We start from the raw sequence: 24933 nt of genomic DNA, 5'->3' as shown, positions 1-24933 counted from the left end.
CCACCACAGAGAGAACCACAATCCGTATAGGTCTCCACAAACTGTGGACCCTATTGTGGTCCTCACTATGGTTCAAGGGTCTTAGAGGTTAACTCCATGGAAGAGAATACGGTCCGTGGTGCTCACCACGAGTTGTGGTCCCTCTCGTGAACCTCTCCCCTTTTCCCCAAAATTTCCAAGGCTCCACCACGTTGCCCTTCACAGCCCGTGGTGAGTTTCACGCCTCGTGAACATGGCTCGTAGAGGGCATCTGGTGCAGCTTTTCTGAGATTTTCATTTTGAAATCTATTTTTCGACTTTCCAAACTTTTAGGGTTTTACAATTAAGGTAGTAGTTACAGTTATTTTATCCGTTGCAATTTTTTTTTCCAGATTGCACCATAGTAGTGACCCTATGTGCACTCGAATCAGCAATTTCAACGGTCTTACTTTTTCATTCATTTAGAACTTGTTTTTGTTTTCTTTTATCTTGCTTTATTGGTTGTTTCTCAACCTCAGGTTGATCCTTAGGGATCTATTTTCTGCAGTCATGCCCAATCATCAGACAAGTTGGACAATAATCAGAATGCTAATCCTACCATACTTCTTGTCCAAACCTATTACCATTTAGATCCTACATTGTTCTCTTCTTTGGCAATGGTTGAGTTATATCAGTCTCAATCAAGACACAAGCAAATTATATCCTTCCATATTGATGGTACATGCGTCTGCATACACAAAATTACCTAGGCACTTACTATCCTGCTAAGGGAATCCATGCTCCTTTAATTCAATGGGAGATTTGGGAATTTTACCCATATAGGTATGATTCGGAAAAATTCCTCATAGAAATTAAAACAAGCACCCCAAGGTTTTATTATCATAGGTCTGTTATTCATAGTGTGAGGACCTATAAATAATACATCATCCTTATCCTCAAGGCTATTGAACTTGACAACGAAATATCCATCATTATGAAAATACGTCTTGGATTTTGACGTAAAATTCCATTGTATGTTAATGAATCACTTCAATGCCCCAATGGAGGTGAATCTCCCACAACATGCTTCCACCTTCTTCGTCTCCTGATCAACTTCACTTTTCTATAGTTGAATTATCTTCTCCCCTTCCTCAATTATTGGTGGAACATATGTTAAGTTCATACCCCTTGCTGCCATTTTGTTTGTCGCAAACAGATTGGATCATTTTGTGGTATTAAATTTAAAAAAATCAAATATATCAAAATGTTATTTAATTTTGATCTTAAACATGTCATATGAAAATTAAAACTAAAGAGTTGTCTAAATTATTTTATCTTTTTTAGATTTTGAAATCCTTTTTTAAAAACTAAAACTAAACAAATTGATACATTACGAAACAATATATAACAAACATTCAAATAAAGGGTAAAAAATACTTTTCTCAGAGGGAAGAAAATGTATCAATCGCCAGAATGTAAGGGCATTCTCGTTATTCTAACACAATGAAATGGCAATTTAGTGCGTCGGAAACATCTCATTCCCTTTAGTTATTGGCTTGGTCTTGTTATTATTACCCTCTCAGAATTTCGCGTTAATCTCAGGCTTCAATCTCTCTACGTTTTCTCGTTCTTTCTTCATTAGATCCCCCTTACTAAACCATCTTTCTGGTAACATCTTAATGTTTTATTATTCATAAATTCAAATTTATTTTACTTTTCATGTATAAAAAGTTGTCTAATTAGAGTTTGTGTTTTTTAAACTTAAAAAATTAAAAATTATCAGTTTCCAAATTAATTATCTCTTGATTCGAGATAACTTTTTACTTGATTATTGTGTATAATTCATCAAAAATATTGTTAAAACAAAAATTCCCCTTCTTGGATGATTTTTTCGGCTACATTTACCGTTTTCGGTGATTTGCATTTGATTTGAGGTTATTTATCGCACGTTTAAGGTTCTTAGCTGCCGATGCTTTATGATTTGAATTTGTGTTATTGTGTTATGATCTGATGATCAAATCGCATTAACTTTGAATTTTGAATTTAATTTTTTTTCGTAGAGAGCTTTGAATTGTGAATTTAAATTTCGAGCTCTGGCAAATTGCTTCTGCTCTTCCGAAGATGATGGTTTCCTGATAATTTTTCTTTCTCATTCAGATCCATTTCCTGATACGCTGTATTTTGCAACAAATCCACCCATTCATTCCGTTTTATATGAGGATATTTCATAGGAAATGGAATTAAAGATGTTATATTGAGTTATATATTATGTCAGTGCTAATGGAAAAATATATATTATAATAATAGTTGAAGATTTAGTATCATTGAAGATCATATCAAAATTTTAAGTTTGAATGTGTTTTCCATTGACAGTTTGATGAGTTTTTTGAGTCTTAAGATTGATAATAATGTCTAATTTTTGTTGAAACAAGTAATATGCAGTAAGGGTTGAGACACTTGTGAAGGAAAATGTTTTCAGTGTGATTGAAGTTAGTTTTCCCCTCTGTAACACATATATTAAAGACAATGACTATCATGGAAAGTTATTTCCAGGAAAGTTGTTTTCTATACCAGACACACACTGCTTCTGGAAGTTGTGTGTAATAGAATATTGCTGAACATTTCCAAAATAGAGGGTTGTGATATAAATTGGGGAGGCGGGAGTACATACTTGTTTATCACTTGATTTCTGACTCATATTATATATATGTTAATATATTCTATTTACATTGTACAATAGACCCTTGTGGTCGGGCCCTCCCCGGACCCTGCGCATAGCGGGAGCTTTAGTGCACCGGGCTGCCCTTTATATTCTATTTACATTAACTAGTGCTGTTTTAACATAGGGATCATCAACAAGAAGGAGAAATGGGGTTGACATTCACCAAGCTTTTCAGCCGGCTTTTCGCCAAGAAAGAAATGCGAATTCTCATGGTTGGACTTGACGCAGCTGGTAAGACCACTATATTGTACAAGCTCAAGCTGGGCGAGATCGTCACTACTATTCCTACCATCGGTACGTACTTCACTTACATGCAGATCTGTGCTTACAAATTAACTGTTCAACTGTGGTGTATAACTTCCAAAAATTGCATCTAAATTCTAAAGTACCTCTGCTGCATATAGTATTGAAAGAATAACTTTAGAAATTCATAAATGTAAGCTATGGTTGGATTTTTCTTTCCTCAGAAGAGAATCCTTTATAGGTGAATTATGAGTCTGCTGAAACTCTAGAATTTTAGATAAAGAAGTGTATCAGTTTTGTAGCTTAATTTGAATGTTAGTATTCAATTTTTTTTTCATTGTTTGACTGGTCACAAATGGCATTACAAAAGTCATATTTGAATTAAAATAATACTAGCATCTTTTATCATAATCTGTTGATGTATTATCACAAAAAGGATACTCATGGGCATCTGGTGCAATAGAGTAAGGGTATGCATATAACCCTTAAGTTTATCACCTAAAATTCTTTAGGGAGCAATTCTACAGCTTGGCTTTCTATGATTAAAAACTAAGAAAGCACGTTATGCTCTGTTTGGGGCTCTGACATGAAAGATTAAATTAGATTATGCTAATTAAGCTCTATTGTCTGCCAGGTCAACATTTCTAATCATAGAATGAGGTTATTTGTTTTTTGATTTTTGGGGATTACTGGAAGTAGGAAATTATTTATGCTTGTCAAAACCAATTTTTTGGTTTTAAGATGAGCAAGTTTTGTAATTCTTAGAAAAACTTTTCTGAAAATGCACCCAAAAGAGAGCCTTTTTTTTAATGAACTAAAGAAAGGAAGTATGTTCTGTTTCTTCTATGCTCTTGTTTTCACAACCTTGTTGGTAGTGTTGCTGTGAATAGATAATCAGCCCTGTTGCACCCAATGTGGCCTAGTGGTCAATGAAGTGGTTGAGAATCCTGAGGTCTCAGGTTCAATACTCATTGGAGACAAAAAAACACTAGGTGATTCTTCCCATTTGTCCTAGCCTTGGTGGACAGAGCTACCTGATACCTATTACTGGTGGGAGGTGGGAGGTATCTCATGAAATTAGTTGAGGTGCGCGAAAGTTGGCCCGAATACCACTGTCATAAAAAAAAATCTGCAGCTTACTCTAAAACTCTGTAATTGTATGCCTATAATATTACTGCGTGGATCTGCTGTCAATAATAATTGATAATTTGCAGGTTTCAATGTGGAGACTGTTGAGTACAAGAACATCAGCTTCACTGTTTGGGATGTCGGGGGTCAGGACAAGGTATAGATGTTTTTAAAGTCTAAAGAATATAAGTTAAATAGAGTTTGGTATTTGTTTGTGATAAACGGGGAATAAGTCTTATCTTTTCTTTGCTGCTCTTACCTTTCCACGTAGAATGAGGCCTTTGATTCAACTTCTTAATGCATGGCCACTTTCTTTTTCATTTTTTAGATTCGTCCATTATGGAGGCACTATTTCCAGAACACACAGGGTCTCATTTTCGTGGTTGATAGCAATGACAGAGACCGTGTTGTGGAGGCAAGAGATGAGTTGCATAGGATGTTAAATGAGGTAGTAATTCTCACACCTTTTTGATTGCTATTGTTTTTTTTCCAGGAAATGAGATTCAGCTTGTAAAGCTTTAAACTGCATGACAAAAAATCTGCACTATTTTAAGTGAATAGTACTGAAATCTGCATAGTGTACTAATTAGCTCTTCAAAGCTGTCACACCCCGAGATCCCACCCAGAAATGACTTGGCACTCGGAACCCAATTAGGCCCGAGTGCACTAACCAACCTGCTTAATCCGGATAATCCAATACAAATACCAATGCGGAAGATAATTCCCATTCCAATTAATATTCAAAAGAATTCAAAAGAGGAAAATCAATTTGACTCTTAATAAGAAAACCAATTCCAACTAACCATAGGTCTACGAAACCTCTACCAAAAGAATAACAATGTCTGCGTCGAGACAATGGCCCCTCGACATACCATGAAAAAACAAAGGAAAGACTGATAAAAGAACAGTTTGCTTTTTGGAGGATGGAAGCTCAACACAACGCTCATTGTTGTCCCTGAAAGATATATTGCTGCCTGAACCTGTGTCTCCAATCCTACATCATGAAATGATGTAACGCCCAAAGACGGTCAGTGCGGAGAGTACTAGTATGCAACCCGGGGAAGGGACAAAACAATATACATACATGTATAATATAACCATAAAGGAAAGGCAAAATCATAAGTGCAGACCCAAAACATTTAGACATAGACCTTTCGAAAACCATTAATCCCGAGTAAGGTAGTGTTCATCGACATAAAGCGACCCACGGGCTATATGGGTCCAGCTTTTGCCCGATCGAGGGCCCCACTCCATGTATGTCGCATGAATTGAAAAATATAAGAATCGAGCGAACCAAACTCTCCCAAATAAAAGACTGTAGAGTTTGTTCCGATTAACAACATATAGCTGACGCCATATTTCAAGACAAGGACCTCCCACGTCGGCAAATGCAGTTTCGGGTGATGAGTCACGGGGACCTTACATCTTCTCGGTGACACTACCAAACTCTCTGTAAGTCCCATTAAAACCTTTACAACTTACCATTTATTAAGAGTTATCCGAATAAGGCATATTTCTATTGGTATCGTCATACTAAGACTTACAAGCCATAGTAACCATGCCGAATTTCACCATTAACCATTTGAAAACTCTTAACCCATCCTTTGAAAACAAAAGACTCATTTATGATAAAGCATTCCGTTCAATGCCATAATCCAAGTCTTCCATGTTACAAGACAACATATAAAATGCAATATCATTAACATTTTACCAAGTCGAGAAATTCTCTTTGTTCATCATTTTAAACGAAAGCTTTTGAAAAACTCTCAAATTTCCAAATCCATTGTTTATACCCAAAAACCCTTATTCAAAATCATATGAGTCAACTCACCCATTCAAAGCCAACAATTCAAGTTCCAAAATCATAATAAAGTACTTTGAACACAATTATAAGAGAGGAACATTTGAAATCAATTTTCATGAAAGCATCTCTCAACCCAAGCCTCAATTTGTAGTTTAGAAAAATACCAGAAAAATTACAATTTGTAATTTGTAATAGAATATGAACCTTGTATGAGTAGTTTGAAGTAGGGAGTGTACAAACATACCTTTTGACGAAGAACTTAGGAAAGGGACCTTGAGAATGAACTTTAGATCTTGCTTCTTGAAGCCTTGAGGGTTTCTTTTTTGAAGTTCTTGAGCGTAGGGATTTAGGAGTAATTAAGAGGGTTTTAATTATAAAAAATTGATTTCCTACATGTTTAGGGCCATTTAGATAACCCCCCAAAGGTTTTTAGGACAAAAATACCCTTAAAATAATTAAAAAACCGGCAAAGACAGTGAGGTCCGCTTCCTCTCCGTATCGCGGACTGGTCGCGGACCTAGCAGCCAAGTTGGAGCGTCTCTGGTAAATCGTCCATAACGTTTTACTCCGAACTCCGATTGACGAACGGTTGGCGGCTTTGGAAAGAAGGCTCATAAAACTTTAATTTGATAGGTTATGGGTCACCTAAATCTTCATATTCTAAGAGATATGGTTTTGAAGACCGTTGCAAATTCTTGTACAGAAATTCAATCGATAAAGAAGCTTTCAATTTAACTTTGTGCTAGAAATTCCTTATGACCTTAATTCATATTCAAAGCTCTTCCTACAATAAAGAATTGTTTTCAATACTGATGCAACATTAGAAATCACCGGGTTTGGGGTCTATTCGCATTTAAAGAACGGCTCGGATTGTTTTTTGAAAATTCAGGGTGTTACAAAAGCTGATGCCCAAACCATTGAAACTACTGCACAAGCATTTGCAACAGTCGTTTTCTTCAAGAGTGATTACAACTTGTGGTTATGACACAGTATGCATGTCTGCACAAAAGTCTCTCTTTCTTAAACTCGCCATGCTAAGTCAAACTACCCATATAAATTGAAACGTAGGAAGTACTTTTTCCCCTCAATCTTGTTGGATAAAGCTTGCTTAGCAATTATTAAAACTTAGAAAAGAACTATTTTCCATTGTTTTTTCTTCATTTTAAAAACTACATAGTGATAACCATTAATTTGCAAATCCCTGAACATGGACTAATAATAAATCAAATCTATGGATGTGAAAAACTAAATACTTGTCATCCCTGACATTTATCTTGGATATAACTTAATTTGATGCAATTCAGAGTTCCTATTTGGAGCCTTGAGCATATTGGCAAATTGTGATTTTGAAATGATTCTGGCTAATGTGTGGTAATTTACTTTCTTTATTTTGATTAGTCCAACTTCAAAATCTTAATTTGGTAATTTTCTAATATCATTTGACTTAAGCTAAAGTAGTTTCCATTTAGAGGGACTTTATTGAGTTAGATATAAACTTTACTCTGATCCGCATTTACAAAGTATGCCAAAAGTCTGATACTATACGCGAATAATCTGCATAATGTTATAAATTTCTATAACAAGGATGGAGGTATGGTCAACAGTACTGTCAATGATCTCTCAGCTTGAATGAAGATAAAAGAACTGTGTTTGCTCCAAAGTAAAAGAAAACTGGATAACTCTTGACAGTATTTACTGCACCTAATTCAATTCAATTTGTGGAGCTTCAAGTGGAGCCAAAGATGATGTTTCGGTGATGCTGAATTGTCAACATTTTTTCTTGAAAAAATGGAGTGTCATATCAACCAAGCCTTTTGTCCCTCTGTCATTGATATGTTATATTAAGAATGTTATTGTTAGTAAGATGAATCTCATAATCGAAACAGTTCATCAAGTTTGATCCATTGTTGGATGTGACAGTTAGTTATTTATGATTTAACCATTAGTTGGTGAAGTACCTAGAAGAGTTCTGGGAGAATAGGTTAAAGAGGAAATATTTCCTTCTGCTTGTCATTTAATCAAACTGGTAGAGAAGTTGCAATACTTCACTGTATGTTTGCACTGGTCAATGTGTCCTTACATTGTATCTTAGGAAAAGAACATATAAAGTAGTGAAGGGTGAGTAGGAGCAGGGAGCTTCTAGGTGGAAACCACAGCACCCAAATGCTTTCGCTGCTCATAGCTCATGCTTACTATGCTCATAGCTACATTCATTAATTATTAAATGACAAAGTGAAAGGATTCTGTACTTAAGTTGGACTTTACCGGCTGACCTGTGGAGTTTAATAGTCATTACTCTCCGTTCCAGGATGAGCTTCGGGATGCAGTGCTTCTTGTTTTTGCTAACAAACAAGATCTTCCCAATGCAATGAATGCTGCCGAAATAACTGATAAGCTTGGACTGCACTCTCTCAGGCAGCGTCACTGGTAGGCACCCTGCTAGCAGTTGTGACAGCTTCCCTTACTTCTGAAGGCACTAAATTTGTCTCGGCTGCTTTCAGGTACATTCAGAGCACCTGTGCAACATCTGGAGAGGGGCTTTATGAGGGTCTTGATTGGCTTTCTAACAACATTGCTAACAAGGTACGTGTACACTTCCTAATTGATTTAATTGGGCTTGGATCTTTTCCTTTCGGTGTTGGGATCAACTTTGTGCGCTCATTGTTTTCTCTACCCTTTCAATCCTCTATACAGTCTTAAGGCAATGGAAGAGTTCTTGCGGGTTGATCCTGGATGCAGGCAAATTTTTATCTAGTTTCTTTCCCCAAGTCAGTGTGGTTATGAACATTGTCTTGAAAGGCATTTTGCATCTTGTTAGGACTTAATGAAATGGCTTTGTAATACAACAGTTGGATATATATGTAATGCTGTTTGTTTAGGTTCGAGTATACTTCCATAAATTTGTAAACAAAGACTAGTTCACTAATGGCTTTTTTGTTAATTGTTAATGATTATACTTCCTCTTTCCCTAACGTGAACCTTTCTAATTATTGAAAGGCGTTTAATCCCTTAGGTTTTGAGATGATAAAAAACCACGAGTGTGTAGTTTCTATGATTTGCACCTCCATTCTTGCGCCCGGAGCTTCCATCATTTTGAGTTTAATCCCTTCAGAGACATTATTATCATCGGATCTTTGCCCTGACAAAAGTTGGTACTGGGTCTATTTCCCTTGATTCTTGCTAAACTATAGCATAGTTGATGCTCAAGTTTTATACTTCCCAATCTTGCTCTTATTTTGTGTGCATATTTATTTGAGGAATTTCAGCGGTCATGAGTTGTGAAGGATCAACGATCTAACAAGAAATCTTATACATTAATATAAGGTCTCAAAAGTTTACATACAATAATATAAGAAGACAATGATTCCACTCATATATCTTCATAAGACCATCTCCAACTCCCCTCTGATTTACCCTCTAAACTATATATGGAGGAAAAAAATAGAGGTGATCATCTCCAACCACCCTCAAATTTACTACCTAAACTCCATATATAGAGGATTGAATATTAGTTCTTCAAATTTGGAGTACTTTTTATTCTCTATATTTCACTTTTTGAATATTTTATAATTATTTATATTATATAACATTTGTAATTTAACAAATTATAAATCATATAGGACCATTTTAAGTCTCTAATATTTGTAATTATTTTCTAATGTAATATCTTTATTAATTTTCGTAATTTTTTTTTATTAAGATATAAGTTAGTTTTATTATAATTCATAATTGTATTAAAATTGAAAAGTGAACGTGTAAAACGAGTAATTAAATAAAAAAACATATAAATTTATTATTGAAAAGTATGCTACTTTCGTTCCGAATTAATAATCTTTCTAGCTTAAAAAACATTTAAAATATATGTCACTTTAAATATGTAATTTAAAATTATAATTGTTTTTCACTATGAAGAAGAAAGAATTTATTTTATAAAATAAGAAAACATACTTAAAATAAAAATGATAATATAATATTGAAAAGAGAGAAGAAAATTCCTTTTTAGAGTGAAAAATAGAGAATTGGGTTGTAGATGTCCCAAGCGATTCTTTAGATAAGGTTAACTTTGAGAAACTCCTTTCTATCTCTTGCACTCATTTAGATAACGTTTCGATGGAGAAAATATATTTTTAGAAGAATAGAAAATTAGACCTTATTTACTTGTACTTAATAAAAATTTGAATTTCAATCATTCAGATTTCACTTATTGTGAAACCCAGCTTCTATCTCTTGCACACTTTGGATAATGTTTTGATGGATAAAACATTGTTCTTATGAATTAAAGGGATGACTTAGGTCTTATTTATTTGTACTTATGAAAGTTTTAATCTTTATGTAATTAGATTTTTGTTATTGAGAAATTCAATTTTTAGGTCTTGCGCACTTCTTTTTAGATAAGCATTTGGAGAGTCCGGAACATAAATGACAAAAAAGGGCAAATGGGCCTAAATAATTGGAAAAAAATTATTTGAGTGGGTATTTTTTAATAAATAATTATTAATTTTAGCGATACTTATTATTTATTATCATTTATAGTAACACATAGTAATACATGATAAATCTTTATAAGTGTTTTAAAATATATTATGTTTGTTTGATAAGAAATTGCCACAATATATTATAAGTATTTTAAAGTATGTGATAAATATATTATCCATGAATAAAATTTATATTATATCAATAATATATATATTAAAATTGTATTATAAGTGTCCAGTAAAAAAATATTATTATTATAAATAATAAATATTTTATTAATATAGCATATTTACGTAAACAATATTCAAACTACCTAGAGTGAAGTTATTTCAAGAGCTATATTGGTCACTTGGCTAACGGACGTTAGCTCTACCATGATTGTGAAGCACGTGAATAACTCGCCAAATATCCCAAGTTACCGCACAATTTCTCTTTGAATATGTAATGATTTTTAGTTTTCATTTTTAGTTTAGGTTGTCACACAAGTTTGCAAAAAATGAATGATAAAAGATTAAATGATATTTTTCATTAAGAAATAGATACACAAAAAGTATAATATTTATTTTAAATTATACAACTTTTTTTTTGGTCAGGTAAATTATACAACTTAGTTACATATATGCATCCATCAATATGTCCAACAACCCTTATGCCTTGGCTTATATATCAGCTTAAGGATAATATATCATCCCCACCATCAACGTTATTATGGTCATTCCTATCTCGCTTCCTCTTAATAGCGGGATGCTCTAAGCAATGATCATCGAGCCAAGCGCGTCCACTTTTCCTCTTCTTTGGATTGAATGGAATGAACTTCATAGGATAATTTATTTGTGTCACTTTCACAATCCCAATCCTGAAAATATAGCATCCCATTTTTCTTATGTGTTGACATCATCAGCATCAACGGGAGCATTGATATCATCAAGATCATCATTAGAAGAGTTTGTAGGTGCCGAATGACGAACCTACAAAAATATATTTAACGACATGCATGGTCATTTTGTGTTTTTAAATCCATTTTCCCAAATTGACCTTTCATGTAGCTTCATTATTCTTTTTAAGACTTGTGGAAATGGAAGGTACAATACTCGAGGAGATCGAATACATTTCGAGAAAACTTTTCTATTTTGAAAGTTTAGAATTAAAAAGTTTGACCAAGGTCAACATCCTGGGTTAATGGATTCAAATTTGAGTTTTGACAGCTCCGCTAGGTCCGCAACTTAGTTAGTTGGTTTGCACGGATCCTGAGGCGCTCATGAGTGATTTGGATCATTGAGTTAATTTGTTATTTTCTTAAAGTTTAGAGCTGAACACTGTCAACATTTGGTCAGGACAACTTTGGATCAGTGATTTGATTATTCCAATAGGCTCGGAATGTGTTTTATAATTGATTTGCATATTTTGTTTATGTCTGGAGGGTTAAATGAGTTTTGGGTGCTTGTTTAAAGATTGATGTTTTGACGTAGTTAAGCTTAAATGGTACCACATGATGTAAATGAGCTCCAAATTTCGTTTAAATTGAACTAGTAGATTTTGTATGATGATTTAAGAACCATAGCAAAAAGAATTGGCGAATCCCTAGTTCCTATGAGGAAGTTATGGTCATTTCATCTTAAGGGGTTATTGTTGGTACTAGTGCTACCATAAAGTGGTTATTGAGAACAATTGCAAAGTTCACAATGCGAAAGTCTGCAAATTCAGCCATAGAAGAATTTATGAACTTAAAGCACGAAGGTTAACAGTAAAAGAGTATAACCTCAAGTTCATTAAGTTATCCAGATATGCTCTAGAGATGGTTTCAGATGTGAGATCAAAGATGAGGAAGTTTGTCTCTGAATTGGGAAAACATGTGAAGAAAGAGTGCAAGACCACTTTTCTGATTTTGGATATGGATATCTCTAGGCTTATGGTTTATTTTCACGCCCCAAGTCTACATCCTAGGCGTGGTCGAAAATCAGAAACCATTATCGATTTCTAAGCGAATCCTAGGTCTGGCTAACTCACTAAGCGGAAGGCTTTAGCTCATAAAAGTACTCAAATGGGCATAATAAGTACATTAATTTAATTTCTCAAAAATAAGTCTCAATACTCAATCATATAGATAATAAAATATAACTCTATGTTTAAAACTACTCAAATGAATATTGTCTGACTAGTCCATGAAGCCTCTAAGTTTGACTCTGAAACGGGTACCGAGACAGGACAAAAACTTCCTCAAACTGATAAATAAATGACTAAAATAAAAGACTAAAATAATACTCAAGAGCTCCTCTGAATATAAAGAGGCCTCACCAAGACTGAGTAGAAAGCTGATCTTCAACGGTGCGCCTGTTGAGGATCTCTATCACCTGTGTCTGCATCATAAAAAGATGCAGCACCAAATGACGTCAGTACATGGAATGTATAGTATGTAAAATAGTTGAATGGAAACTTACTCAAGATACTCAATTCTGAAATGGCTCAACTCAATAAAGCATGCAATATAATAAAAACAATGCTTTTAAAGACATGAAATAGTAAATGTAACTCAGTGTATAAAAATATAATATTTTACTCTTGGGAGTATCTCTAACTGACAACCATCTCTTATGAGCTACGTGATGATACAACGAACTACTTTCGTTGCCATAGCCGTCCAATACCTTGCCAGGGTAAGGGACACAAACTCATCTCTAGCTCCAATAAAAGTCCTCTTTGGGGACAATGAGGAGTTGCCCAAATAAGTGGTACGATCCTATCCTACATTGGCTACGTAGTTTATGAAGTTCGAGTTGTTCTATACTCTTACCCAAATCCGTGCTCAATACTACTCCCAAAATATAATTTATTATGCTCATAACTCAAGTGAATGCATTTACTCAATTAACTCATTTGGTCTCTTTTGGACTTAGCTCAAAACTCATCTTTTCTCATTAAAATAGATATGATATCAACTCAATCAATGAATTAAAAGTATGAATTAACTTTTTAACTCAATCTCAAAATAAATTTTTAAAAGTATTTATATTCATGCTCAAAATGTGATTAAGATGCTTCTCAACTCAACTCATGCTCAAAATGTTAATTTAGAGATTTACCGGACTCAACTCATGCTCAAACTCTTTCTCAACTAAATGATGAAAATAATCATTCTTTAACTCAAAGTAGTGCATAAAATAATTAATGCAAGTCTCAACTAGGGTTCATATAAATGCAAATATGAATCCATAATCTAAAAACTCAACTCGACAAAGTATAATCAAACATATACCAAAATTCAATAAGAGATTATATAAATAACTCAAGAATTCACTTTATTGGAATTGAAACTCAAACTCAAATTCAACTTTACTATAGGAACATGTAGGATAAGAGGACAAACTTAGTCCAACATTATGATACCCTTACATACCTGGAACGAAGATTATCTAGTCAAAATATGGGGACTTGTCTTGAAACTCTTGAACCCTAGGTTTTTTCCTTCTCTCCAGTTCTTGCTCTCAAAAGTTTTTAAGTGTTAATGAGATAAAACCCCATTGGGTACTGATAAGGGACTAAATTTAATTCCAAAACGGCTTGGGTTAAGTTTGAAAAAAGTGAAAAAAAGACTGGAATGCCCCTCATTAAAATGGATCTCGGCCGCTACAAGTCCCTTCCTGCGGACCATAAGAGGTTGATCATAGAAGGACTGGTCCAAAGTTGGACATTCTGGAATTTGCATATTGGGTCTACGACCATCTTTTTATGAGTCATAGACCCTAAGATGGGTCGTCTTACTAACTCGTAGGAAAACTTTTGGGGGCCTTTCGGAGGGTGAGGTCTACAAGTACATCTCTAAGGGTCATACATACTTGTACGGGTCGTATACTAGGTCGTAGGAGGGACCTTTGAAGACTGGAAATTTGGCTAAGTATAGAGGGGTTCCATGAGCCACGTCTATGGCTACGACTCGTAAGGTGGGGTCATAGAAGTGGTCCTGACCACTACTATTTGACTAAGTGTGGGAGTGACCTATGAATGTCCACCTACGACTCATAGGTATTTCTACGGATCATAGGTACCACTCGTGGGCACTGGTCAATCCACTCTTCTTACTTTTTTCAAGTTTTCTCTTGGTTCTCAAATTTTATCTAGGCTAAAATAGTACGGGGTATTACAATTTTGCATAATAGGTTGAGGATTATAAGAAGATGCATAGGGAGGAACATCAAAACAAGAAGCAAAGACGGCAGGACATAAGCCAAATCACTAGAAAAATGGCAAAGGCAACAGGTCATTCTTCCAAAAGAGGTCTTCTAGTCGTGTGCCGTCATCAGCAAGTGCATCAGAGGTACCAAAATAGAAAAAACTTTAGAAATCAAAGTTCTCAGTCCCAAGGTATTGTTATTCAAGGTTCTTCTCGAAAGCCACCTTATGGTAAGTATGGGAGACTTCATCTGAGAGAGTGTCTTGATGGCACAAGTTGTTACAAATTTGGAAACATGGGTCATTTTCAGAGAGATTGCACGATGGGAAATCAAGCTAATAGAGGTAATAAGGCCCAATCTTCATCAGGAGAACCATCAGGCAGAGTTGCCCAAAGGGGTACCACTTCAGGAGCAGGCAGAGGTTCAAGCTTTATGTATGCTATGGTAAGTAACCAAGATTAGGAGAACTTGTCAGACCTAGTCACTAATATGCTTAAAGTCTTTTCTCTTGATGTTTATGCCATATTTCACCCAGGTGAAAATTATATTTTGTGACTCTTAATCCTATGGTTAGGGGTTCATATTTCTATTAAAACATTGCTTGGAAGTCTTATGCTTGACTTTTTCTTTAAAAAGATTGAAATCTTTGGAGAAGAAATTACCTTTAATAAGAATCTTGAAAAAGATTTGGAACAACATTGCTTGGAAGTCTTATGCTTGACTTTTTCTTAAAATATTTTCTTGGAGTTTGAGAGAGCGGAAGGAGGTATTAAAAAATGGAAATCGGATTCTTTAGAAATTTAAATGTCTTTTTTTTGACAACCCTTGGGGAGGGGGGGGGGGGCAGAGGGTCAGGGGTTGAGAAACACCCACAGACCTTAACATAAATATAAAAAAAAGTACAAGAAGGGGGACATAAAACCTTACCTCCGATCCTATGTTGGTTCAAAAGTCGGTTTTCCTGCTAAGGTTGACCAACTCATCCCCGATACTCTCAAAAGAAACGTAGAGTCTAAGCACCTCCTCCTCAATACAAAGAATCTAGAAAATGAATAAACAAAGGAGACTCTCCTCTTACAATATTAAGAAAAAAAATCAAATACTAAACTATTCCTATTCGGGAGAGTTATACCATAAACAAGCATAGCTAACTTGAAAAGGTTAATAGTAAAAAAAGGATATAGTGAAATTATACATCTTAAATGCAATAAAGTAAAATGTAATCAATGTGGTTTCTTGATCCTTTGCAATTTTCTTCTTCTAAAATTTTCCATTCCCATTTGTTCTAGCAATAACTCCCTCTGGCAGCTGCTGGTAATTGCTGATGAGTCTCAAAAAATTGAAGAATCTCAAACTTTTGGCTCAATTTGGATAATAAGTATGTTGTATCATTAGCTTCCCCGTAAGTGTGAATGCATTAGAAAAATAAAGCTGTTTGGTTAGTTCTTGGAGCTCCATGATATGTTGTTGAATCTACCATGGTGGTTCATTGATAGTGTGTAACCATTTAGTGAGTAGCTTAAAGTCAACCTCCAGTATAATCTTCTTGAACCCATGTAGTGAACTCCATAGCTAGTTGCTTCTACTTCTGCCTGGTTGTTGGTACCAATGCCTAGGGGGATTGTGAAAGAAAAAATCATGACACCCTAATCATCTCTTAAAATTTCCCCTCCTCTAATCTTTCCAAGATGTTGTATAAGATTAATAAATTAATTTTAAGGTTCTTATAAGTGTATAATGAAAAAAAGCCTTGTTTAATATTTTCCCGGTGGACAAAATGCACTGCACTGCATCATGTTAGTTAAATAATCATAATTCTTTACTCCAAACACCAAATGATGCAAATTTAAAAGCGTTGGAAAGAAGACTAATACACATACAATTTGAAAGTTATGGTCCACACAACTCTTAAGAGATATGTTTTTTTGTAGTTGACCCAAATACAATATTATATCATAACTCAATCGAGAAGGAAATTTCAACTTTACTTTGTGTTAGAGGATTCTTATGACCTTGATTCTTCTCCAAATCTTGTTCCATGATAAAAAAAATTGACCTGAACACCTAAGAACAATTAAGAATCACCCTGTACAATCCTATACACATGAAAAATGGTTCGGGTCTTACCTTAGACATTTTTGAGGTGTTATAGATATAAGAGATATCAAACTAAATCTCTTAATGAATAGGACAACATAGGCATAACAAATCTAACATGCATCTACTACTATGGATAAGGCTTAGGAAAAGTTCCTAGCTTACCAAAATATAAGGATGAAAGTCATAGAAACATAAAGAAAATCATAAGTGTTGCGTCCTCGAAATATGCAGACTCACCAACAAAGGAAAGTAAACTCCAAATGTCTAACCATGAGCGGGATGCGTAGAGTGATCGTCGAACCCTATATTATGATAAAATGCAGGCAAAAGTATGTGTTAGTAAATGTAATGTACTAAGTATGTGAGATGTTACACCCTACACTCTTGAGCTCGGAGTGTCTCTTAATCTTCTTAGAAGTTATGAAGTGAGTCGGTTAATCTACTACACTATCACACAACTCTAAGATAAGAAGAATGCGATCCCCGTGAGAGGGAAGGTTGGAAATAGGGTCATGAGAAGTTGGAAGGAGTTGGAGGCCAAGTAACAAGTCATAGGATGTGCTTTACCTATGTAAGCTACTAACTTAGGAGTCTTACATACCTAAGCTACTTGAGGATATACCGAGCTTACGTAGCATGGATTATATAGGCTCTTAAAATAGGACAAGATTACGAACCCACGAGAAAGAGAAGAGAAGGACATGTGACAGCACCTCAAGAAAGCAGGTGACCCACCTTCTTGGGGTCAAGTAGGTGACCCACCTGCTTGGGGGGGGTGGACCCCACTGCCACGTGGCATCCCTTCCTTGATTGCATGATACGGTGGCCCAATAGGGGCTGGACACGTGTCACCCTTAGGGGATGACATGTTTCACCTCCTAGGACCACCTATATATATGTAATATGTGACTATTAACTTTATTACATGTTCAAAAAAATCAGCCAAGGCAAGAGAAGAACAAACCCTAACTTAGAGAGAAATGAGTGACGGCTTAAGGAGAAAAAAGGGTAAGTCCCGATTTTGTTCCGTAAATTAATTATATAGCATATAAAAGTATTATATGGAGGTATTATTAGTATAAAATCATGTCTTGGTTCAGCACAAAATGGATAGCAAGCAGCCACGACATTTAAATCGCGCTAAAGAAGTTCCGAGGTGCAATTTTGGGGAGTTTTGGCCAATTTCGGGTAAGGTAAGGTCTTCCCTTACAATTTGAAGTTTATTGTGTTTTTATTGGGTGTATTATACAACTTTTATTCTGCTGGAAGTGTAATAAAGTCGTGAAAATGCTCGACGTTCGAAATAAACTAAATTGGAATCGTTATAGTTAAATTGTAGTCGAAATAAGGCATTGTGCGTGTGGGGGCCTCTGATGGTGGTGTGGTGGTGTGTTAAGGTGATGGAACATGTTTTAAAAGAGGTGTGGGTTCTTCTGGTTGCAGCCACCTGACCCTCCGTCTCGTGTAATTAAAGGTTTTACAAAACTGAAACTAGAAACCCTCTTTTGGTATCGTAGTTTCGAGCGAGTCATTTGGAGTTTATGTTGTATATTGTTGATGTGAATTGCTTAAAGATATGCTGAAGGTTATTGTTTTTGGTTGGCTGTAGGTATTAGGAGTGTATTTGGAAATTCGGATAGGGCACATTATAGGAGAGATGCGTCCCAATTTATGTTAACTCCTTAACTAGCTAAAGAACTAGTCGAGAAGACGAGCAAGGAAATGAGTTCTATGAATACTCGTGTGCAACTTAATATACTGAAAATTTAGGAATGGTTGATATTCGTATTACCTCTGTGTTGAATAGGTTCAAAGGGCGACGAGACAAACGTGATAAAGAGTAACTCGTAAGAGGTATGCGAAGCTTTCTCTTGGCATATTTTTGGCATAAGTATGTAAAGCTATCTTTCTTTCTTTTTGGCATGTCTTAGCATTAAGTGAATTGTATGTGAAATAAGGGGATAATTCCATTCCCATAACTCTAAGTATGCCTCATAATCCCTATCCACGGCTTGGTATTGGAACTGCTGCAAGAATTGAGTACTACTTGTTAAGGCTTCTACGTGTTAAAAAGTGGTGTGTGGAAAGCTATCTCTCCTTTATATTGATATGTACTTGGTATGAAAATGAGATTATGATGCCATAGTTGTTCACTAAGCCCCAGGATGGGCCGGGTATGAAATATGTATATAATGATCACCTGAAGGAAAGTACAGACTATATAGAGCTTATTCTCTTTCTTCTTTTGGCATGTCTTTGTCTTGGTTGTAAGTTAAATATGATATGAGCTCCAGGGTAATTACATTATTAAGCATCTCCTATTTACTTCTGAAGATTAAACTCCTATAATAGTTGAACTATTTCCCTGGAAACTTCTATATGTTAAGGAAGTACCAAATGTACAAGCTCCAAGTCTTAATGACTATATGATAACAAGTATTTGTGATTCCATAAGCGACTTGGCCTTACATTGGTACATGCTTCGGGTCCCCGAGGTTATAATTGATATAGCCCATAATGTCATTTAGAGGACACTCGAGATGACTACACTACTACTCGGGTCCTCAGGCAAAAACTTAACTTTCTTATTTTGTCGAGTCTCTGATAATGATTTAAATTACATATGGTTACTCATTACTCTACTCGTGCATACTGTAACCCTTCTATCACTGAGTCCCGAGCCGGGTACGTTATTGTGCACAGTTCACTGCATCATCCACCGAGTCCCTTACTAAAGGGACAGGTATGTTTTACGAGGATATGATAATGCAATGACATGAACAACTCACCGAGTCCCTCACTAGAGGGCTGGGTACATATGTATATGTATATGATGATGTGGTGTGATAAGGAGATGATGGCGCTGGGCCTATAATGGTCCTACAGAGATGGTTCACCAAGCCCCTGAAAGGGCCAGCTATATTGTATGATATGAGCATGCATACTTTTGTAATTCAAAGAGTACAGGTATAGTGTGTTTTTATATGACATATTTATCCCCTGCTTTCCTATTTTAGATATGGTTCCAGTTATACCATGTTATACTTTACATACTCATTACATATGTTGTACTGACCCCCTTTTGTCGAGAGGGTTGCGTTTCATGCCCGAAGGTATAAATATAGGTTTTGAGAGTCCGTCAGCTTAGGATTCCATTCAGCTCAGCTAGAAAAGGATCCATTGTATCGGAGCCTAGTTTTTTCACCGATTGTTGATGTATATAATTATCTTTGTTTATTGAGGGGTATAACAGGGGCCCTGTCCCGCTATATGTTGTCGTTAATATTTTTAGAGGTCTGCAGACATGTATATGTGGGTTGTGTGTGTCAGTTGGTTCAGCTGGGTCTACATGATGTATGGTACATGTTATTATGTTATGGTAGCCTTGTCGGCTTGCGTGCCCTTTCATGATATGATATAAATGAAAGAGGCTACAGGTTTATGAAAATATTATCACCCAATAGGGTTTTGTTACATGGTGTTATGTTATTTATAGTTTGACTTGACCACAATTGATAGACATGTATGCAGGGGTTCAGTTTGGACCCCAGTTGCGGCCTACGGAGTTGGGTCATGACAGAAGTAGTATCAGAGCAGTTCGTCCTTGGATTGTCTGCAGACCATGTCTAGTAGAGTTTTGATTATCGATGTGTTGCACGCCACATCTATAAATAGGAAGCTACAGGACATTTAGGATGTTACCTTTCTTTCACATCTGAGATCATGCTATAGATCCGAGTCATAGGACAATTCTTTATACTAACCGTGGATCTTAACAGAAGGACGATATCAACAGGAGGAAGTAATTGACGACATGAGAAGCTATATAGCATGCAAGTAAGTAAAGTAAAGGCACAAAAGATATTTTATGGGTAAGGTATTGACACATGCTTGTAATGTAAGGGCAAAACCTGAAAGGAAAATAGACAGGAAAGTGCAACAGATACAGTTCGAAGTGGGACATACGAGATAAGTCCATTATTTCTATATTATTATTAATATTGAAAGCCCTGTGTGGCTGCGATATGAGATGATATTGAAATCCCTGTGCGCCCGTGATATGATATGAATATATATATGTTAGCCCTGTGAGGCATTGTTGGTATTTTCTGCGTGCAGGTTTTGGGATAGTAAGAAATATAGAGAAAACTCTGCCAAATTTTTCCCAAAACAATAAAAGGGAATGAAACATAGATTCCTAATATGTCTTGGAAATGGATACTGTGTACCCTATTATGTTTAACTAAGGCTGTAAGAGGTACTTTCCATATCGTCAATAAGGGGCACCCTTTTTACTTGGAAAATTTTTATTTCGGAGAAACAAAAACCTATCTGAGCAGTACAGTTCAGACTATGGTATCTCCAGCCGTATTTATGCTGTAGAAAAAAAAGCTCAGGTTGAAGGGTAAGATGTCCAGCAATTGAGTTTCACTTTTCTTGAAAAGTACCAAGCCCCCAACTGCTAGTTGTAAATTAGATAAGTTATTCATAACTCGAGGATAAACTTAGAAGAGACCAAGTGGGTCAAGTGTTAAGAAGTACTGTGGTGTGTAAGGGATTCTAATTTTCTTCTAACGGTGGTTGGAACGTGCTCCATGATGATAATTATTAGTTCTCTACCAACTAACTGGAGGAAGAAATGCTAACAGAAGCACCCAGAGAGATGCCACAAACTGAATATGAGTATGAACGTAAAGATGTGGTATAACAATACGGGGATAAAGTAAGACCGCTAACAAGGCGCACTTGGTAGGTGTTGAATAAGTTGAAAGCCTGTGTTAGGTATATAGTAAGGACAAGGGGCATAAGGTATAGAGGAATGATGAGTGTACACAACGTTGCCCCAAAAATACTGGAACTCTTTAAAGACAAAGACAGCCAACTTAGGGAATAAATGGTGCAACCTACATTTACCCTAAGGAACAAAGGATATAGGTTGGAATAAAGCTACTACTTTGAGAAAACCTTGAACAGTTATCATCGGAATACTAGTACTGCCTAATTAAAAGTGGAACGACTATAATTCTGTTAAGTTTTCATAAAGATAAGTAGAATGTGGCCTTGGACGAGTTATTTCATGGGTCTCATTACTCAAGTACAAATTAATAGATGAGGTGTCGCGCTATGTATGGAAAGGTTCTCGTTGCTTTATAATTTAGCCAAGGTTCTGTATGCGGATAACCAGGTTATAAAATATACAGAAAGATGGGGACATGATACAGTACCAAGTAGATTGGGGAAGGAGATTGGATGGAATTGAGATTGAACATAAAGACATAGAGCAAGGTACAAACAGATAAAAGTATTGGTACCCTCTAAAGAGGGGAAGCCAATGAGAGAATGGCAAAGGTAAGGTAAAGGCAATTGATGTGGCAACATATTTAAGATAGATGTCTAAACTTCAATAAGATCCCTTGCTAAACCAAGTTGGGAAAGTCACTAATAATTGGTGGGAAGTCAGAATGCTATGTAAGGCAGTGTTAAGAAGTTTCTAACAAGGTATTGAATAACATAACGCTAGAAGGTGGGGGCGTATTAAAAGAAAGGGAATAACGATAAAAGGATATCAAATGACTCAAGAGACACTACGAAGAACAATGACATTATGCTAGACCAAAAGCCAAAATATTGGCTATAGAGTTGGTCGCAAATGATATTGCGACAGATAAATAACCAAGGACAGGGAATAGAAAACCTCCTATGGTAGGAGATGAGAAGAGTAAAGAGTGAATAAGGGAAGAGAAAGAAGTCTAGTAAGATGGGACAAGCAAGGTTCAATGTGGGTGAGATTTGTACAGTAGAGTGAACCAGGAGACGGAAAAACTACATCTACTTCCTACAAGTTGCATCAGAACGGTTGTACAACCTATGGATATGTATATATAAGTGTCAGGCTAAGTGAGTAAGTACATGATAAAAGGAATAGGGGCTTAATAATGATAAGGCAATTATGATATTTTGGATACCCCACCAAAAGCTACGAAGATAGGTAAGCCAAACTGTCGGGATAAAATTAGTACCATGGGCAAGGTAAGGCGTGGTCATGGTTGGACCAAAGGTCTATCCCGATACTGATTGTACGATGAGGGGGAAAATGACAAGGTAACACACGAGACCTAGCGAGACAATGCTAAGGTATTTCTTGGATTAAGGTGAGCACCCTTTCATATTCTTGTAAAAGTAAAAGATGACATGAGATAACGTATTTAAAGTGTTACAAGCTTGGACAAACTGGGATAAGGAAATCGTGAAATGATTTAACCAAAAGGAGCGGAACTAACTAGTTACCAAAAGATGGCAAACTTATATGTCAAATTCCTTCGGAATTACATCAGGTAATGATAGACGGAGCACAGAACGACTATGAAAGCCAACTCTGAGGATGGAAAAACAAAACCCAAAAGGTAGAGTGCCAGTTAAAGTTTTGAGAGAAGTCAAGAAGGACTATACGAGACTAAGGAGTCCTAAATTATCAACGTCATGATGAACCTATTTTATACTCTACAAGAGTAGGGTACTATACAGATTATTGTGAGTAGGCTAATGAATCAGCCTATTTGCTTTCAATCAAACCTACCTACGTAAAAACTATGTGAAGTTATAGGCAAGGAGGTGGTAAGACTCCATGAGGTTTCTCCAACTATTATCGTAAATAAAGAGACTTCAATTATAATTAACGTCTGGAGATCAGTATAAGAAGAGATCGGGCACACAGGTAGGTCTTAGTACCACAGTTTTCCCTCGAGCTGCTGAACAGACTGAGCGTACTATCAAATGCTAGAAGATATATTGCGAGCCTTTGTGGTTGGCTTTAAGAGTACCTGGGATGATCATCTACCACTTATTGAGATTCCCTACAAGAATGGCCACCATTCCAGTATCCAAATGGCCCCAAACAAGACTTACAGGGAAGGATAGGTAAGTCCCCTAGTGGTTGGATCAAGGTTAGAAAGATTAAGCTAGTAGGCCAAGACATGATTAAGTAAGCTATTAGCTAGCAGCCTAGAATCAATAGAAGTGATGATTAGGTGTTTGTAACAGGGTCACACAAAAAGGAAGTAATAAGATTTGGCAAGAAAAGGAAACTTAGCCTAAAATACATTGGATCTTATCGAGTTGCTGGTAAGATGGATAAAGTTACCTGTAAGTTGAACTTACCACCTGAGTACGAAACTATATGCCCAGTACGTCTGATACGGATACTTTACAATGTACTGGTGATCCACCCAGAGTATGTCCTATAGATGATTCCCATAAAATAGAATCCTGCGAGGAACAACCTATAGCCGTCTTAGATCAACAATTTAGAAAGTTGCAAACTAGGACGTGACTTCCGTCAAGGTATTGTGGCAAAATGAAAAACCAGAAAGAGGATGACCTGGGAACTTAAAAAGGAGATAGAGAGAAAATACCCATACTTATTCACTATAAGCAAAGGTAACCTAAACCCCTAAATGGATTAAGGGATGAAGGTTATATAGAACCCCCAAAATCCTTGTGAAACCCTATGAGGTAAGTTAACATTCGAGCACGAATGTTCTAAAGGGGGGAAGGATGTTACACCCCACACTCTTGAGATCGGAATGTCTCTTAATCTTCTTAGAAGTGATAAAGTGAATCGGATAATCTGCTACACTATCACACAACTCTAAGGAAAGAATAATGCGATACCCTGTGGAGGCCAAGTAACGAGTTGTAGGACTCACTTTACCTACGTAAGCCACTAACTTAGGAGTCTTACATACCTAATCTACTTGAGGATATACCGAGCTTACGTAGCTCGGATTACATAGGCTCTTAAAATAGGATGAGATTATGAACCCACGAAGAAGAGAAAAGAAGGACACATGGCAGCACCTCAAGAAAGAAAGTGACCCACTTGCTTGGGGTCAAGTAGGTGACCCACCTGCTTGGGGGGTGGACCCCATTGCCACATGGCAGCCCCTCCTTGATTGCATAATACGGTGGCCCAATAGGGGCTGGACACGTGTCACCCTTAGGGGATGACACATGTCACCTCCTAGGACCACCTATATATATGTAATATTTGACTATTAACTTCATTACATGTTCAAAAGAATCAGCCAAGGCAAGAGAAGAACAAACCCTAACTTAGAGAGAAATGAGTGACGACTTAAGGAGAAAAAAGGGTAAGTCACGATTTCGTTCAGTAAATTAATTATATAGCATATAAACCTATTATATTGAGGTATTATTAGTATAAAATCATGTCTTGGTGCAGAACAAAACGGATAGCAAGCAGCCACGGCGTTTAAATCGCTCTAGAGAAGTTCCGAGGCGCAATTTTGGCGAGTTTTGGCCAATTTCGGGTA

The 24933-nt window shown here is 36.1% G+C and overlaps 1 protein-coding gene across 1 annotated transcript; it reads left to right on the top strand.

The window, feature by feature from the left end:
* Positions 1-1501: 1501 nt before the first annotated feature.
* Positions 1502-8803, top strand: LOC129870380 (ADP-ribosylation factor 2-like). Its single transcript, XM_055945152.1, has 7 exons — positions 1502-1626; positions 2805-2974; positions 4138-4208; positions 4380-4499; positions 8164-8282; positions 8357-8438; positions 8550-8803. Exons 2-7 carry the CDS (start codon positions 2827-2829, stop codon positions 8553-8555), a joined length of 546 nt encoding a protein of 181 aa, XP_055801127.1. The 5' UTR covers positions 1502-1626; positions 2805-2826; the 3' UTR covers positions 8556-8803.
* Positions 8804-24933: the final 16130 nt, after the last annotated feature.

The sequence above is a fragment of the Solanum dulcamara genome, chromosome 10, assembly GCF_947179165.1.
Source record: "Solanum dulcamara chromosome 10, daSolDulc1.2, whole genome shotgun sequence".
Taxonomy (NCBI): domain Eukaryota; kingdom Viridiplantae; phylum Streptophyta; class Magnoliopsida; order Solanales; family Solanaceae; genus Solanum; species Solanum dulcamara.
Note: the sequence above shows the minus strand (reverse complement) of the source record. Positions and strands in the feature narration are given on the sequence as shown.